Here is a 17,843-nt window from a genome sequence, read left to right as displayed (position 1 = left end):
TGGCTTTTGATCACCGGGAGATGCGTGTGTCGAAGTGCAGCAGCAAGAATGACAGTGTGCTTCATTCTTTTGCCTACAGGGACAGCAGCCCACTGCTTGAAGCACATGGTGTTCAGGAGCTTGCCACATTGATTAAGGGAAGGCGTATCAGGCTTTGACAAGTTACACTGGAGGCTGAACATTGTCAGCTGTAGAGAACATGCTAGCACATATACCGCATACATAAAAAGCTATTTATCTTTGCAGAGGGAGAAGCTGCTGATGATGATAGGGAATTCATTTCCATGGACCTTTTGAGGCTTTTTGATGTGCATGTGCTTGGCATTGCTGCTGAAAGACTTTATGTTTCCCAAACGTTGATGTTACTACTGCTAGAGCCAGAAAAAAGACACGGGCCACAGCAAGGTTGTGCCTCAGTGCCAGGCCTCTTGAGCACAAGTGGTGATGTAGAGTCTTGTGGCTGCAGTAGATCCTGCTCTGGTGTGCCAGTGCCTTCCCACATTGGCCTGAATGGGACAGAGAAAAACTTTTACACTGAAAGCATTGGGCTAGGATTCCAAAAATCCAGATTCTGACTCTGACACAGCCTTTCCAAGGATCTTATGCAACTGACCTAATTTCTTTGTGTCTTTTTCCTCCTCACCATGGTGGGACTTTCTCCATCCCTTATAGGACCCTTGTATGAGTGAGGTAAATGAAAATATTGTTGCTCTGCTGGTAGGCACCTTTTGTTTCCCTAAAAGGACAAACCTTCACCCTTTCTTGTGGCATTATGGGGTTTGTCCTGCTGCTGTCCCACCGAGCTGCCTGTGTAAGCGTGAGACTAGCACAACACAGGCAAGCATCATGGTGGTCAAAACTGTGTTTGGCAATTTCTTTTTCTCCCTAAAATATTACATTCTCTTTTGCCATTCCCTCCTCCCCACGCCAAGCTCTAATGAGACACAGATGAATTCTCTCTGACAGGGACATAGCCTCCCTCAAGCTGGGTAGTAAAGTGCAGTCCTGGGGCTGCTATTCCAAGCTGAGCCCCATCAAGAGAACTCTCTCCTGTAAACATTTGCCTGATGCCTCTCCTGGCTCAGACCCTTCTTTTCTCTCCTCGGGGAGCTACATCAGCTCCTGTACCCTGCTCTGAGCACACGTGCCCACCGCGCTGTGCACTCCCACGGGAAGCTGGATGCTTTTGGTGAGCACCAGGACACCACCGCTGGATCCAGCAGGCATAAGCTCCCCACCACTGGGAGCAAGGAGAAGCTTTCACTACAACTTTGTCCTGGTTTTACGGCTTTCCCTAGGCGCTGCTGCTGGTATGGCTCAGTACAGCTCTTCTTAAGTCAGTTTGAATAAGCCTGTTTGAAACAGAGAGTCGCTGAAGAGGTTGGTATCCTCAGGAACGCCGCCCCGTCGCACAGCATGCCCGTGGTGAGCGTATGTCTGGCATCGGGATGAAACCCACAGCGCTGGCTGTGAGGCTGCGGCACGGAGAAGGCTGCCAGCTGCCCGCAAAAAGCAGCTGATGGATCAGTGTTGCCAGCGGACATTGTCCCTTGCATCATGGCCAGTAATTGGTACATGGGGCTGCGCTGTCCTTTTATAATAATCGCTTCTTTTATCGCCCTCTTCAAAGGTGGCTTTGCATACAAGACCAAGAGCAAAACCATAGCTCATTACTTGATTGCATAATTACGTTCTGCTACAGTGTAATTTGGTTATGGAGGTAATTAAATGGATCAAGGTCAGCAGTAGGGCTCAGGACACAAATGGGGGGGGGAAAAAGGCTGAGAACTTTAATGCAGAATCCTACCTTGTTGGCATTTTTGGCAGCTCAGGTTAGTTTTTTGTGGCCCTATTGTTTGTCCCCCTGGCCTCACAGGCAAGTTGTGTTGCTTTTCACATGGCTTCTCACGTGGTCACGGGGTGGCCAGCAGCAGTACCATGGTCGGCTGGCTGGTGGGGTGCAGGTGGTCTGTTCATTTGAAGCCCACTTGCCTTCCCTGCAGAGCCTTTCCAAAGGAGTCTCTCAAGACCCCTGAACCTGACACGTGTGTCACTGGGGGCTTTGGGCTAGATTTTGGCTGGAAAGCTGCAGGTTCGAAACTCTTTGAGAAGTTATCTTCCAAAATAGCTTTTTAGTATGAGTTTTGGGGGAAAGGAATTGGATGGTTATAAATGGAGCTTTGCTGAGAACTGTTGTTGTTGTGTCATAGCAAGGGCTGTATCAAATAATTCAGGGAGCGTCTTCCACACTGCACACTCTGTCCTGCTGTGATGGAGCATGGGCTGTGCTGCACCGTGACAGCTGCGTCCTGCATATGAACATTACCCCGTGCACAGGCTATTTTTCCCCTTTCACAAAATTGGGGAAAGAAGGAACAAAAGTCTTTAGTGTGTGTTGACTGACTTGTAAAAATGAAGGTGCATCCCTCAAACAGTAGCTGAAAGTAAGTCCTGCAACAAAGTTTATGAGAGTTGAGGCCTTCGGAACAACCTAGTCTTTCTACAGACTGCCAAAGCCTGATATGAATAAATAATTTAATGGCTATTAATGTGAATGCTGCTGATTTTGAATCTCCATTCCTTCAGTATTAAACCCCACAGCCAGCTCTGCCCTTAAGGAACGTTCTTTCTGCAAGGGCTTTGTATCCATGCAAATGTTATCTGCACCCTCTGAAGAGGCTAGAGCTAAAAAATGGCTTTTGAAAATTGTAGCGCTAGGATTATCACGCCTCATTTTTTATCAAGTTTACGCTAACGAAAAAAAACAAAAGAACAAAACCCAAGACTTTTCAATATCAAAGTTAAATTTAGAAAGCGAACTTTTTAAAGCATCCATTTCAGCTGAATGCTTATTTCTTTTATGACCAGCTTAAAAAGCAAAATCTCACAGCTCTCATTATTTTTCTTTTGTGCCTCGCATGACTTATATTTTTTTACTGCCCTCTTCTAAGTAAAATGATCCCTATGGTGCTCTTACTTTCTGTGTGCTCCTCTAAGCACACAGGCTTGTTGCATGTAGTTCTATGTGTATTAGCAGTTTGCTAATATGCTTTGGTTAGGTCAGTAGAGATGCAGTAGTGTAAAACTAGTAAATAAAGTCTAATGATTTTATAAGCATTCTGCCACTTGCTTGATTGAATTTCTGCTTCACAGGTTTTTACCTTCCAAATGCTTTCACGTTGTGAAATACACTGGCGGTCGTTCATGGCTACACTGTTCATTGCCCTGTGTGACAGATGTGGACAGGGTGGGACACTGTGTGCCTGTTGCTGACCCCAACACCCTAGACTTTATGGGCAGAAGTGACTGTGCAAAACAGAAGTTTAACCAAGCCAAGTGCAGGGTCCTGCACCTGGGATGTGGCAATCCCAGGCATAAATACAGGTTGGGCGGAGAGTGGCTAGAAAGCAGCCCTGAGGAGAAGGATGTGGGGATGTTGGTGCATGAGAAGCTTAACATGAGCCAGCAATGTGCACTGGCAGTCCAGAAAGCCAACTGCATCCTGGGCTGCATCAAGAGAAGCGTGGCCAGCAGGTCATGGGAGGTGATTCTGCCCCTCTACTCTGTGCTCCTGAGACCCCACCTGGAGTACTGTGTCCAGCTTTGGAGTCCTCAACACAGGAAGAACACAGATCTGTTGGAACGGGTCCAGCAGAGGATCACAAAGATGATCAGAGGGATGGAGCACCTCCTCTATGAGGACAGGCTGAGAGAGCTGGTGTTGTTCAGCCTGGAGAAGAGAAGGCTCCGGGGAGACCTTATAGTGGCCTTTGAATATCTGAAGGGAGTCTATAGGACAGTCAGAGAGGGACTCTTTGTCAAGAAGCGCAGTGACAGGACAAGGGGTAACGGTTTTAAATTGGAAGAGGAGAGATTTAGATTAGATACTAGAAAGAAATTCTTTACAGTGAGGGTGGTGAGGAACTGGAACAGGTTGCCCAGGGAAGTTGTGGATGACCCATCCCTGAAAGTGTTCAAGACCAGGCTGGATGGGGCTTTGAGCAACCTGCTCTAGTGGAAATTGTCCCTACCCATGGCAAGGAGGTTGGAACTAGGTGATCTTTAAGGTCCCCAAACCATTCTATGATTCTATGACTGTTCAGGTCTTTTAGTATGAATATGTCATTAGATAACAGTTTTGCTAAATCATTCTGCTTGCATGAAGTCCCTGCCTTTGGCTGAGTTAAATAAGACACTTTGGGACAGGTTATTTTTGTGTCGTTTTCTCCTAGCACCAGAAGTTATGTTCCCACAGGACTTCTAATCTTCTCCTTCATTTTTCTTGTTATGAAAGTGATCGTTTTAATTGAAACATTCATGAATCAGTGTTTACTCCTTGAACAGAATGTGTAGTCCAGCTTTAGTGATTCTTAGATGATCCAATTCTGCTTTTGTTGTAGCACTAATGATTCAGAACTTAACATTGATTAAAACATATGAAAACTATGATATATTGATGACAGTAAGAAAGGACTGTTATGCCAATGAGCAAATCCAAATCGTTTCTCTTCTATGGGTTTTTTCTGTTTTTTTTTTTTTCTTTTTTTTTCTTTTTTTTCCTCCTCCCCCTGTTCTGGAGTAGCACAAAAGAAAGCAGTAATTACATGTTCCTTCTTCAGTGATATAGTCAGGACAGCCCTGAGGTTTCCTTCCTGCTCTCAACATGTTTGCTAGTACAGATCCAAGATTTCTTGAAAATTTATCATGCTAAGTAAATTATTTTCAGACCTCTGAAGGATCCAGCTCTGACAGGCTTTCTGCAAGCCAGGTACTGAGATTCAAACAGGCAGACTTAACAACTGACCTTTTTTCTTATTATTGATAATGTGGCTGTTTCTCTTTGTGGATGTTGGTAGTAAATGTTTTTTGGAAGGCTTCTTGTTTGAAGTGCAAACTCTGCATGACAGGAGAAGAGGACCTTACATACAGCCACCACCCAAATTACAGCATGCTGCTCACATCCCTGTTTTCCAGTGTGTGTACAGATCAGAGTGCACACAGGGCCCCCAGCTCCTTTTAAGGATCACCAATGTGCAATAGGTCTCTGACATTTTACATCCATCGTGTGCCTATTTTATTATACCCCACTGCAGTGAGCTATCCCAGCCATCTTTGGGATTAGTATTTTAGTTCAGACCAGGAGCGCACTTTTGGAGCAATCCCTCCAGTCACCCTCACATACAGATCTTCAGTTTGCACCACAGAGTGGCCTCAGGCTGTGCAAACCAGATTCCTTTGGGATGAAGCTTAACCAAAGGGTGTCCTCTGAGAGTGCCCCTAAAGTGCCAGATACTCAGACCATGGGACCAGGCAGCAGCTAGACCAGTCTGAACCCATCCTGAAATGTGTACAGTGAGAGTGTCCAGCCCTTGCTACCAACAGTTTCACTCCATGCGTTCAATCCAGCATTGTAGATACAGCCTCTGTAAAACAAAACCAAATGTCTACAGATCTGATTGTAAACCCTGGATTGCACTGAGACTGCATGCTGCAATAAGTAGCTACAAATAGGAAACAGCAATTTTTAACTCTGGATTGCTTTGTTGATGTATTTTGGGTCATAGAATTTAAAGACAGTTGCACAGTCTTCTGTATACTAGTAACACAATAAAATGGTCTCCTGCTTTACTGTGCATTGTGCCAAATAGAGTTAGTGTATTATATTACTCTCTCTAGAGTGACTATATTATCTTAGATTGGAAGTTGCAGTCATTAGTTGGCTTCTGAACAGGATCAGATGCCAAAGCTAATCTGAGTTCTCTAGCAAAGTGTTCAACAGAGTGAAAAATTTCACTATAACAACTACTGCAAAATCCCTGATGATATACTTCCATCTGTCTGATTCCTGGGAAGCAAAGCATCAGCTACAATGGGTCACTTGGCTGCATACACTGGAACAGTCATATCTAAGCTGTGGTGTAGTTTGGGTCCATTCAAAATATTTGTGCATTGTCCATGGGTTATTTCACATGAAAAGGAAACTAACAGAAAAAGAGCAAGTCGGGTTGTCAGCACATATGTATCATGGAAATCCATTCAAGGTATAAATAAGCCCAGTCTTCTCTGTAAAGTTGTTCTGGGCTGCGAGATTTGTCAGCTCTTTCAGGTTATGCAGAAATACTATGGTCAATATGTGGATGAGACTTCTGTCACAGCAAAGTTGGCTGATTTTCTGAATTCCCAGAAAATAAATGAACAAAGGGCTGTCTGCACTTCATGCCAAATACTTTTTTTTTCTTCTCTCTTTCTCTCCCAAAAACATTCTGAGGAGCTGGAGGCTCATTCATTCCTCAGTCTGAATATCCCTCTATTGTATACAACCAAAGACAGGGTTTTCATACACAATGAGCAATTTAAAGAATATGAGATGGGATGCTGGCTGAAAGTGTCTGGCTCAAGGACACAGACCCTGGAGGAATCAGAACCGGCAGAGGAGCCTGCTCTCAGGAATTAAAATCCAATGCCTCAGTTACATGACAGGTGTTCACCAACAAACTCTCTCCACTGGCAGTAAATGATACTCAGGAACAACAGAAATGTGCTTGCAACTTGTCTTCACAGTCTTCCTTTATAGCAGATACCCACCTTTGTTGATGGTTGGTATGACGAGCAGAGGGGTTTGAAGTTTTGGACATGTGGTTTGCCCAGCAGAGATGGGGCAGAGACCTCAGGGTCACCTGGCAGTTTTTAAGGAAGCGGTATTGATCTTTTTTGCTGTCTTTGTCAGCAGAAACATTGCTGGGACCCAGGCTTTGAGATCTCAATGGGTTCCCTTTGGCATTCCTGGTGGGCAGCAGAGCCAGCCTCCCCAAGAGTATGCCATGAACCTTTCCTTTTCTCAGTGTAGGCACTGCAGAAGCTGGTATAAAGGGGAGGGAAAAGCCGTGTAAATTGTTACATTTTATAACATTTTGTCTTGGTTGTAAGATCCTGCCTGTGCAAGACCAGTTCACCCCAGTCTCTGTGGATGCCTTAGACCACAGGGCTTGCTGTTAATCGGCCAGTTGTAGCCAATCTGTCAGTAAGCTGTCAAAATATTAATAGTCTAGCACCATTCATTTTCAGGATGGAAGTTTTAGAAGCAAAGAAATTGAATTTCCAGCCCTGGTCATGACAGCTGTGAAATTGGTTTAATGCAGGAGAGATCTTTCCAGCATTAGGAAAGATAGGGAGAGTGATGGAGATGGTGCATTTCCACCGAGTCTTGTGGTTTGAATTTAAGAGTCAAAGCAAAGAGTCTATCTCAGTACATCAGCAGCTTATGGTTGTAATAGGCCTGATGAGCTCCTTGGCAAGTCTTCTTATCTTTTGCCCATGTGACATGTTACTTCAAAAAATGAACTATACAAAAAATTGGGCTAATGCTGTTTTCTTTCTTCAGACCTGCACTCTGTGCCCAATTCCATACCGCTGGGTAGGAACAAGCGTGGTTTTCTCTGTGTGCTAAAACACCATCCACTGGAGGCCCTGCCTTACAAGGACTGGGACTTCCTTGCGGTCTCCTTGTTCCCGACATTGTTATAACCGCATTATTTCACTTATATCAGAAAGAGAGGGCTTTTGCCTAAGAAACAGAACTGGGACCCAAGGGAAATAAGTTTCTTTACTAGCTCTGACATTTCTTGTTTCACAGAACACCCAGCAAACCGGTTGGTCTTTCAGTGCTCAGGATTTCAGCACAAAAAATGTAGAAAATAATAGGTCTTCCCTCTACTCCTGTCATGATGAGGGCATTTTTAATAAATGCCTAGAGCATTCATACTATGGTTTGAGCTTTTGAGGATAATTTTAATATAAATAATAGCATGATAAATCTAGTATTGACTGCTAGTTTTCCAGTAAGAGGTTTCTTTTGCCTATCAGAAGAAAATAGGGTCATGTTTATAAGTGCATAATCATTATTTTAGTTTATACATTGTTGTTGTTATTATCAACCATAATAAAAATAGCAAAATCAATTTATTGTGCCCTGTGCTCAGGCTCAAATTGATGCCAAGTAACTCTCTCTGGCCCCATAGAGAGATCACAGGTTCAAAGCACCCCATCTGGCTGTGTTTCTAGGGTTCTTACATTATTATTTTTCTTCAAAGTTATTTCAGGCTTTAGCAGATGAAGCAGCATGATGCTAATTTAGGATATCTGTTTTTCTTGTATGCAACTAGCATATCTTCATCTTGTCCCATCTTGTCTCATGATCTTTATCTCTGAATACAAAGATGTATTTCTGGATACTCTTTTGGAGTAAGCAGAGTTGATAACATTGTTACTAATTTCAGACACTTTGTCAGAAAAACAGAATGTAGAGAAGACAATGGATGAGTTGGGATTCCCAGGTGAGAAATTATCCTGGGGTTTCACCAGATCTCCAGGCTGCCAGAAATGCAATACCAGAGATGATGCTGTCAGAAACCCCCTCCTTTGTAGGGACCAGTTGCTTTCCTAGAAGAGTGATGCTGAACTGGATGGGCTGAGTGCCATGTGAATGTGCTATACTGCCATCACTACTCCGGTTTGTAACAGCTCCAAATTTTAAAAGACTTTAAAATACCAGCTTGAAATATGATCAAAAATTTAAAAGAAACCAAATCAATCTATCAAAATCCAAACACACTTTATATTTTAAGAAAAAGGGATGAAAACTTATTCCATCCAACCATGAATTTGAATTTGGGATCCATCATTAAGAAAAAGTGAAACAAAGGACAAAATATGTCACTTGCTCTGTATGCCCTATTGTTGAGTTGCTCAATGTGCAGGCTTCCCCAGATAACACTGCACACCGAACTGTGCAGTCATTGATACCAAAATTTTATTCCTGGAGCCTGTCCTCCCACCCAGCCACCCAGCTCTCCAGGGAGGTGTGGAAGTGAGCAGCCCAGCTTGAAGAGTCATCCTGAGTTATGTTCTTGTCAGCACTCATTAACTCGAAAACTGTGCTCCTATCTGAGCATGAGCAGCTCACCAAAGGCCAATGCAGTGAATTTGGGCATTTTTATCTTTATGAAGAGCTTAGTAAAAATGTGCCTGCACAGTGGATGGGCCAGGAGCTGAAAGCAGGAGAACACGAGACTGAGATATGGTGGGATGGACAGGTCTGAATTTGGATCCCCATAATTCATTGCGTTCATCTGCTTTGTAGTCAAATGCGAGACTTGTAGCTTGTGTGGATCTAGACAAGTTTGCTTTTAGGTAACCAGTTAACCAGGGCAGAACAGGTGGAGCTCAGGGTGTCTTGCAGAACCTGCCATGGGCTTTGGTCAGTACTCTGTCACATGCTCAGATATATCATAGAATCATAGAATATATGTCTTTGCTCCTGCAAGGTTACCTTGTGCGTGTCCAATCTGCAATCACACCTTTGTCTCCAGCATTTAGAAACTTTCTCTGTGGTGTTGTGGATAATTTAATCAGTCCTTGAACACGAAAAGGTCCTTTAGGACAGCTTGTGTCCACATACAGAGATCTGCGGCTTAATTACAGAGGCTTGCCCAGCACATGATTTTTTCGCCTGTCTATGAATATTGGGTCAGCTCACAAGATTTAGCAGACCTGCACTCCACCTCTTGCTTGGGTGTTTTAAAACGAAGCCAACTGAACAAATATGTACCTTGAGCACAGAGAGCTCCCACAAAAGTGAGGGCAGAATAGCCCTCGTTATATTTTTCAGAGGCAGCAAGTTAGATTGCTTGTTAATGATGCTTCTCAGCTCCCAGAGATGCGGACCAGGCCTGCATGGATGGTGATTTATTTGAAAATGTGCTCCCTCCGAGCCACAGATGGTACAGGCAGAGTCAGAATACTTGCAGATACCATATTGTCTCATAAAGCGAATCTCTGCTTTGCAGCGGGGCTGCATGCTCCCATGTAGCAGCTTGTTATTTTAAAACATATCTGCTCTCTCCCACTTCTAAAAGGCCACCAAGAAGACTTGTCACCAATCTCTTATGGAGTTAGAAGGGGGAGGAAAAGTGGAGTGTGAACAGCAGAATATCACCTGCCATCTGGACAAAGATGTGATGAGATGTAAAGTTTGGATGCACATTTGTGGTTCTTGGTCACAAGCCAAGAGAGAGCTCAGCTACAATTATTTCAAAGCATTTGCAGACAGATGCAACCCTAGGTCATGGGAAAAGCTACGCTGAGGCAGGAGGATGCTGAACTCCATCAGGCTGTACGCGGGGCATCATTGCTTGTGGGAGTGATGCTGTGGTCTGCACAGATCTGGTCCTGTGAAGAGGACCTATGTGGTTAAATATCTGTCCTGGCAGTAAGAGTAGGCCAGGATCAAGTGCTGTGGTATGAGGTTTGTGGTCACAAATTCTTAGATGTTCGAAGACGTGTTTAATTTCTGAACTTCCACAGGTTTAAATGGGAGTTGGGCATTTGCATTTCATCTGGGAGACCAAATGTCTTTAAGAATCCAGTGTCTTTGTTTATCCACACAAGTCTGGGCACATATTGATACCAGTGCTGGACTCGGTGCTGTTGGCATCAGAGGGGTGTTGATTAAAACCCTGCCCTCGCTGAGGTCGGTTGGGAGTGTGGAATGGGCTTTGCTGGGTAAAGAGCACCATAAAGCAGATGCTCTTCTGCAATGCCATCCTTTCCCCTGGGCTGGAGCAGACACAGTGAGCATGATCCGGTCATTCCATGGTCTGCCTTCACAACCACAATGAAATGCCACTCCTGATAGCTCTGATGATATTTATGATTCCTACTTAATATGTTTTAAATTACTTGAAGAGCTATAAGTATTAACACTAACATCAGTAAGTATCCTGAGCCAGATTCTCCAGGAGAGAAGCCTTGCCGTGCCATGGACTTTGGTGCAGTTTAGTGCTTTTATCCCATCTGAAGATCTGGCTCAGTAATTGTGCAGAACACGAAAGAGAAACCCACAAGTGCTGTAAACAAAGGAAAACTGTTACTCTGGGAGTGTGTTAGTTAGATATTTCAACACTCATAATTAACATCCCTTTCCTAAACTGTGGCACAAACTGCTTGCAGAATGGGTTTTTTTCTTTTATTGCTGCTAGTTTCAGTGACTAAATTTATTAAGCCATTAGGTTTGCCTATGGATGTATATATTTGCTATTCTCCTTAGGGCCATAATAAAAGGAGATCTTGAGGAAAAAAAAAATAGGAGATCTTTATTTATCTGGCAATTTTGAGAATGTTCGTAGGGAAACGGCAAGCAATACAAACAATTGTCCCAGTCCAGGGGGATGCTGAGGGAGCAGCTGGGTTTGGGTACAACTGCTAGTGACAGCCTTCGATCTGGCTTCCTTCCTGTCCCTGAGCAATGCACACGGAAGCCTGTCACCATTTCTGCTGTGGTCTGGGGGCATCAGGGGCTTCTGTGCTGGTCAGAGCTTAGTCTAAACAAATAAGGGAGTAAATTGATAGCTCTCGTGATCAGTACCTGGGAGCACCATGCTGTTGCTTATGGGGGACCCTTTCTTTGCACCTCCCAGCTGAGGATGCTCAGGGTACCACTTGCAGTGATGCTACCAGTCTAGAACAAGTAGGGGCTGGCACTGCTCTCTTGCTTGGAGCAGCATCGGGGTTGTCCACTGCCCTGGACACTGCCATTGCTCTGGGGGCAATCCATGGTACATTATACCCTCCCTGAACAGGTCTGACACAATGAATCCCCCCCAAATGACAGTTGCACCCATTTAGCTCCCTTTGATTCTGAATTTCATTGATTGTGTTCTCCCTAATTCTGTGTGTGATAGGTACCATTTTATTTTTTTCTAGGCTGTGCAACTTCCAATAAAACTACAGTTAGCACAAACCAGACCTATGTTTGCTTTTCAAAGCAAATCTAATTACTCTTCTTACTGGAATTGCCTTTTGTTCAAAGGATTGGATTGAGATACAGAAAACAAGTTCCGAGCAGATGCTAATCACTTTGCATGTAAATTACTAACATTTCTTTTACAAATATTTCATGCAGGTTTTTAGTTTAACAATTAAAAAAAATGATTTTTCAAACCCCTTTCAGTAATATCTATAGACATTTAACAAAATACATCGCACTCTAAATCTCCAAATAGGAAACAAATAAATGCATTTATTTACTTTGTATGCAAAAATGGTTTAGTCAAAGGCACATATCTTATGTGAAGATAAAAACAGGCAAATTTCCTTTTTTATTTCTCAAAATCACATACTCTTTAATGAGAACTAGTGGGTTTTTTGAGTGAGCTGAGCTCATAATGGTGCTGATGGGGAGCTCAGACCTCTATGCAGTTTGTACAGAAAATAGAGTCAAAGTTTATTTCTTTGTTTATAGACTGTAAAAAGACCATTGATTAAATGATGAAGGCATCTTTCTTCTCACTGCTTTGTACCTGGTCATGAGATTTCTGTCAAGGAGAGAGTTGGGAAAATAATTGAGTGGGGTTCGTTATAAGCTTTTCAAAATGATTTGAAAGGTCCTTGCACCAAGTGAGAGATTTTAGTGGCTGCTCTTGACTCCAAGGCTTACCATACCATTACCTCTGGAGGATGAAATCCTTACGTCCCATCAGAAGCACATGGGATCACAGCCTGAGGATCCTCTTGCTGGTTTTACCCACTCTGTATCTGTGGGATGAAGAGAAAGTATTGGACTGCCCATCAAACACAATTCATCAACACTGAATTAATCTTAAAAAACAAAACAAAAAAACAAATAAGTTTGTGCGCACCAGAGATCTGGTCAGTAGGTCAGTGGTTTTCCAAAAATGCCTTCAGTTATCTCAGATATGAGTCTGTGAGCTAAGAACTGCTTTATTAGTGTGAAGCGCATTAAGCTTACCTGCACTTTCCTCTTTCTTCACGGCTCTTCTCTGCCCAAGACAACTGTAACAGCAGTTCCCATCTGATTTGACATAATTGCCACAATTAATTTTGACAGGAAAGCTTGTAGAGAGGTCCTGCCATTAATATCCCAGTAGCGTTTTGTTATTGGTAACCCCAAAGCCATCAGCAAGGGGCACGTGCCAAAACTAAGTGACACAATATAGCTGAAGGCTTGACGTTGGCCACCAAGAAGATATCAACGAAGAAAAACATAAAGGTTTGCATGTTAAATAGATTTAGTGTAGAACACTCCAAATATCCCCAGGTGGTAGGGGTGTGTCCTGCTTGTCTGTCCTATCTCCTTTCTGGTCAACGTTTTTTCCCTTCTCCATCTGCTTGCTCTTTGTGTCACATCTGCATGAGGTAGTGCCTGCACCAAAGGTTTCTGGTGCTCGAACCTGTGAAGACCCTTCAGCATGTCAGTTTGATGGTAGGATGAATTGCATCCCGGTGTGTGTTTGTGGCACAGCGGGACACTAGCTGTTGCTGATGCATTAAGAGGAAGGATAATAATAATAACAATGGCATCATTTAACTAGAACTTAGCTGTCAAATCTGTGGGTTTTCTAAACTGCTGTTGGACAGAGCTGGGATGTTTCTTGGTGATGTTGCCATGGTTAGTGTCCTGAAGTGCTGTTGCAGTTGACTGTGGGAGATGAGGAATCAACCAGCCAACTCACAAAAACAATGGGACAGTTTTGTTTGGTTGTGGTAGAGCTTAAACATTTAAAGGAAATTACTATTTTTCTTTATTTTTCTTAAATCTTGATTAGGTTGACGTCTTTAAATACATTTGCTTTAAAACAACATAATAATTTTGCTGCTTTATTGGTAAAAGTGGATATACAGTATGGCACCTGCTTTTTTGAACTATGGTTGCATAGCATAAAATACTATGCTGTAGTAATTTTGAAAGGGATATTTATCTGAAAGCTTGATTTCTAATACTTTTTAAATAAAATCTAGATATTTTTTCCTTTCTGAAACAATGTTTTCAAAATGTGTTAGCTTTTATATTTTGTCTTTGCTGAAAATAAAAAATAGCCCTTGTTCCATGCTGAAATTAAAACAAACTTTGAAAATCCGGATATTTCATGCACAGTAAATTCCATGTTTTGGTCAAGTTGGTAGCTATCCTTCACAACCTATGAAATTTTCAGTCCCCATAAAGGGAATTTTCTTGATGGGTTTTTATTGATGGGGTAAAGAAGGCGTGGGAATGAGGACTGAATTGTCCCGTTTGGTTTTAGAGATGCTCTCCATGGCAGGGCTTGCTGCCTGGCTGGGCCTGATGCCAAGGGAAGCCCCCGGGCCAGCCGGTCACAGGCAGCCACTGCAAACTGCCCGGCTCCCGGGTGAGCTGCATCTTCGGAGGCAAGACAAAGCCTGGAGATAAAGAGCAGATATAAGGAGTGCTTAAACGCTGATCTTTTGGGAAGCTACTTCAAACACTGTTTTATAGTGCTCTAAGTCATCTAGATCTCTCTTAACTTGTTTCACTCTCTTCTTAAAATATTTATTTCTCCAGCAAGGAAGGCTCCCTCAGATAGGGCAGAATGACCCGTTGGGCTGGTGGTGTTTTTATCTGTGTGGTGCTAATGATTGATGCAAACTTCACGTGTGCAGCACAGCTCCGTGCTTTCTGCTGTGCTTTATCTTCTGTGGCTTCAAGCCTGCCTGGCTCCGTAGGTCTGTTGCACACTGGATTTATTGTCAGACCAGCAACACTTTATATAAGCCCCAAAGCGCTTGGGAACACAAACCCGAGTGTTGCTGAATGTTCAAAATGTTCACTCTTAAATGAGGTCTGCAGTAAATATGTGGCCTTACTCCAGATGCTTTGCTCAGATATTGGTCATGGGTTTTCCATTAAAAAGGTTGGAGAAGTTTCCAAAGACTTCTGAGTGGCAAGGGATTGGGGGAGAGCACGGCGTTCCTGTAGCAGCCCTTGCCCTCTCTCATGGGGTTCTGAGATACCTTGTCTGGGTCCAGCAAGAAGGGACTTTGTTGTTAAAACAGTTTTTCTTCAGAAAATATGTTTTCATTGTGGCTTGAGGTTTTTTTGCAAGAACGTCATAGTTTTAAGGAACCCAGGGGGAGAATTTGTTTGGCCAGGATGAATTATCCGCTCAGAATCTGGGAAAAAACCAACCCACCAACAACCACATCTAACTCAGTGAAGGTTTGGGAGCCCGTTGTCCCAGAGTCCCCTGGCCAGCCAGCTCTTTTAACAGTTTTAATATTTCCCTGTTATTAAAATCTTGAAAAGTTACTGGAACATGACAAGTTTTGGTCCATAGCTAAATGTAGTTTCCTCCTTGAGACGTTCTGCAAAGCTACCCCAAAAGCCAGCACAGGCTCAGGGGATATCTCAGACAGGCCCCGTGTCTTCTCTTCCTGGGCAGATGTGGGACCAGTTCTCAGTATCTGAAGAAATCCTTGTGTCAAAGTTACTTCTTCCTCTTTAGTGAAAGATTTCCAGGATTTGTGCCAGCATTTCCTCCCGTTGCTCTTGAAAAATAAATAGTTTACTTGCTTTTGTACTCCCTTTTCTCTGAAGCCACTTAAATGCCCCTGATAAAATGCCTTTTGCCCATAAAAATTTGAAGAAGCCTCAGTGTTTTAGAAAACAACCATTGCACGTATCTTGCCCATCACAAGGAAGGTAAAAGCAAAGCCAGGGAAGGCATTGGGAGCAGCAGATGAGTGGCAAGGCTGTCTTTTTTTTTTTATTTTGCTTAGTATTTTAGTTTAAATCCTGGTAAATTCCTGGCTTTTTCTGCACATTTTTCATGCCTGTTCACTGTAGGCTGTTTTGCAGACCACAGCTCTGCCAGGAAAGGAGAGACTTCCCTTTCAGTGGGAAGGTTTCTAGATGTGTGTTATTGCTGGGAGCTGATAGTGTTGATGCCTGTTGTTTTCTATTGTTCAACTAACTGCAATGCATGACCGTCATGTATCACTCAGTGATGCCTAATTTAGGAAATCAGTGATTAATTCCTTCCCTTGCTTTTTCTTCTCTCTCTCTCTCACTGCAGGATGTTTTCACACCAGAGTGCAAATTTAAGGAATCTGTCTTTGAAAACTACTACGTTATTTATTCTTCCACGCTGTACCGGCAGCAAGAATCTGGACGAGCGTGGTTCCTGGGACTCAATAAAGAAGGTCAAATTATGAAGGGAAACCGAGTGAAAAAAACCAAACCCTCATCACATTTTGTACCCAAACCCATTGAAGGTATGGAATCTGCCCGCTCCATTCATCAGTGGGGTATGGGGAGGGGGAATTTGCAACTGGGGCTTCCTAGAGGGGGTTTTGAGCTGTAAGACCAGAAAGCACGGTTAGTATCTGTAACATTTCAGAAAAGTTCTGGGCTGCACTGTTAGCATTTCATCTGCTTTTCTTCCTTTATAACAAACCTTACACATCATCCCGAAGGGGTTTCTCAGCTTTGGGGTGCTAAAGGATGAACTTGAAAACCCAGCAACATGAGAAGTTACTGGGGAAAGAAAGCATCCCTCAAGCAGCCAGCAGTTCCAAAGGAATCTGATCTGGCAGTGACCATAATGTTGGGTTCCCTGTGAGGATTTTCCCAACATTGTTCTGTAAGTTTCCAGTCCCATGTAGAGTCAGTAAAGATAGGATTTATCTCACCTGATTTTAGACTTTGACACTCAATAGTAACAGAAGAGAAATGGGTCCTACCAGCACAGCTGTGGATGTACTTTATATGTCTACCCTAAGATGAATTAAATCTGTTTTTTCTCATGTGCAAAGACATCCTACTTGGTCACTGGGGGGTAGAGAAACCTTATCATAGATGTCCAAAGTTAGATGAGATGCTGTTACGCCATATGTCTTCATCACAGCGTGAGGCTGCAGTGAAAGTCATGGAGTTGAGGTTTTGCCCTCCTGCTGCTGACTGCACTACTGAAGTGTGCCACAGGCTCATGCCAGGGCATTTTGCTTTTTATGGGCTGGCCCCTGATAAATGATGAGGTGTAGTGTGATAATCCTTGTACTTAACAGGTACTAACTTGATTCTGAAAATAAGGGGACCTCTTTTTTTTTTTTTTCGGTTGCTTGGAAAAAGCACTACTTTTTGATCCCCAAACTATGTAATGCTTTTCTGACCCCATCTCAGATCTGCCAGTGGCCACCTTAGGGACACAGCAGCTTGGAGCTGGTCTCAGCTGCGTGGCTCTGTGCCCCCTCTCTCTAACCCCATGTTGGCTGTGGGATCAGGGCTGGACACGTGGAGAGAAGGGATAAACTGATGCTTTCCTGACAGGTACCACTCAAAAGTGGTGGGGGCCACAGCTAAGTCCATACACTAGCAGCTGTTTTAACAGTTTCCCAGCTCAGGCGCAGGGGTAGACAAGCGTGTGTGTGTGAGAGAGAGAGAGTTAAAGGCCAGTTCAGGAAGGCAGGCTGAAATCATCTGTTGGACCACTGAAGCAAGGCACAGTACGAGAAATTCAACTCAACATTCCCAGAGTATCTGTGGCCTTTGCACAGGAGATGGAGGTGTTGGAAGAGCAGAGAATGGCCTGAACGCTCTTGTCATGTGCCTGTTTTCAATAGCTTTTCTGCAGCCAGGAGCTTTTTCTTTATGCTTTATCTGAGGCATTAGTGGGATTGGTGCACGAAGCCCTCATGTAGTTTTGCTAAGGAACAGGGCCTGCTGCAGGCATGGGGTTGGTCACCAGCTTCTCTTCAGTCTCCTCTCCTGCCTTGTCTGGGAGGAGAGTCTTTTGCAAGTGCTACCTTTAACAGCTGGGTTTCCAGCTCCTTCTAGTATTTCTTAGTTGCCTGGCTGGGTGTTGGTACTGATCTGTGGGTTCCTTTGAATCCAGGCTTCTTTTTTGATGTAGTGTGCGTGGCAACTGCAGAACGGCTCAATAGTTGTCTTCTGCATGCATTAAACTAGGCCATTCCTGTGGCTCTCCTCATGGAAAGCCTTGCCTTAATAGAGGTGCCTGACCCACAGCAGA

The 17,843-nt window shown here is 43.6% G+C and overlaps 1 protein-coding gene across 2 annotated transcripts in view; it reads left to right on the top strand.

The window, feature by feature from the left end:
* The window catches only part of FGF12 (fibroblast growth factor 12), a 253,561-nt gene that overhangs the window by 228,113 nt on the left and 7,605 nt on the right, over nucleotides 1–17,843 (top strand). For both annotated transcript variants that reach the window (XM_014946033.1, XM_014946032.1), the window contains one exon: nucleotides 15,888–16,086. In XM_014946033.1, the coding sequence (XP_014801519.1) occupies nucleotides 15,888–16,086 (199 nt within the window). The remainder of the gene's footprint in view (nucleotides 1–15,887; nucleotides 16,087–17,843) is intronic.

This window comes from Calidris pugnax, unplaced genomic scaffold, assembly GCF_001431845.1.
Source record: "Calidris pugnax isolate Ruff unplaced genomic scaffold, ASM143184v1 scaffold111, whole genome shotgun sequence".
NCBI lineage: Eukaryota > Metazoa > Chordata > Aves > Charadriiformes > Scolopacidae > Calidris > Calidris pugnax.
The sequence above is the reverse complement of the archived record's forward strand: the minus strand, read 5'-3'. Positions and strand labels throughout refer to the sequence as shown.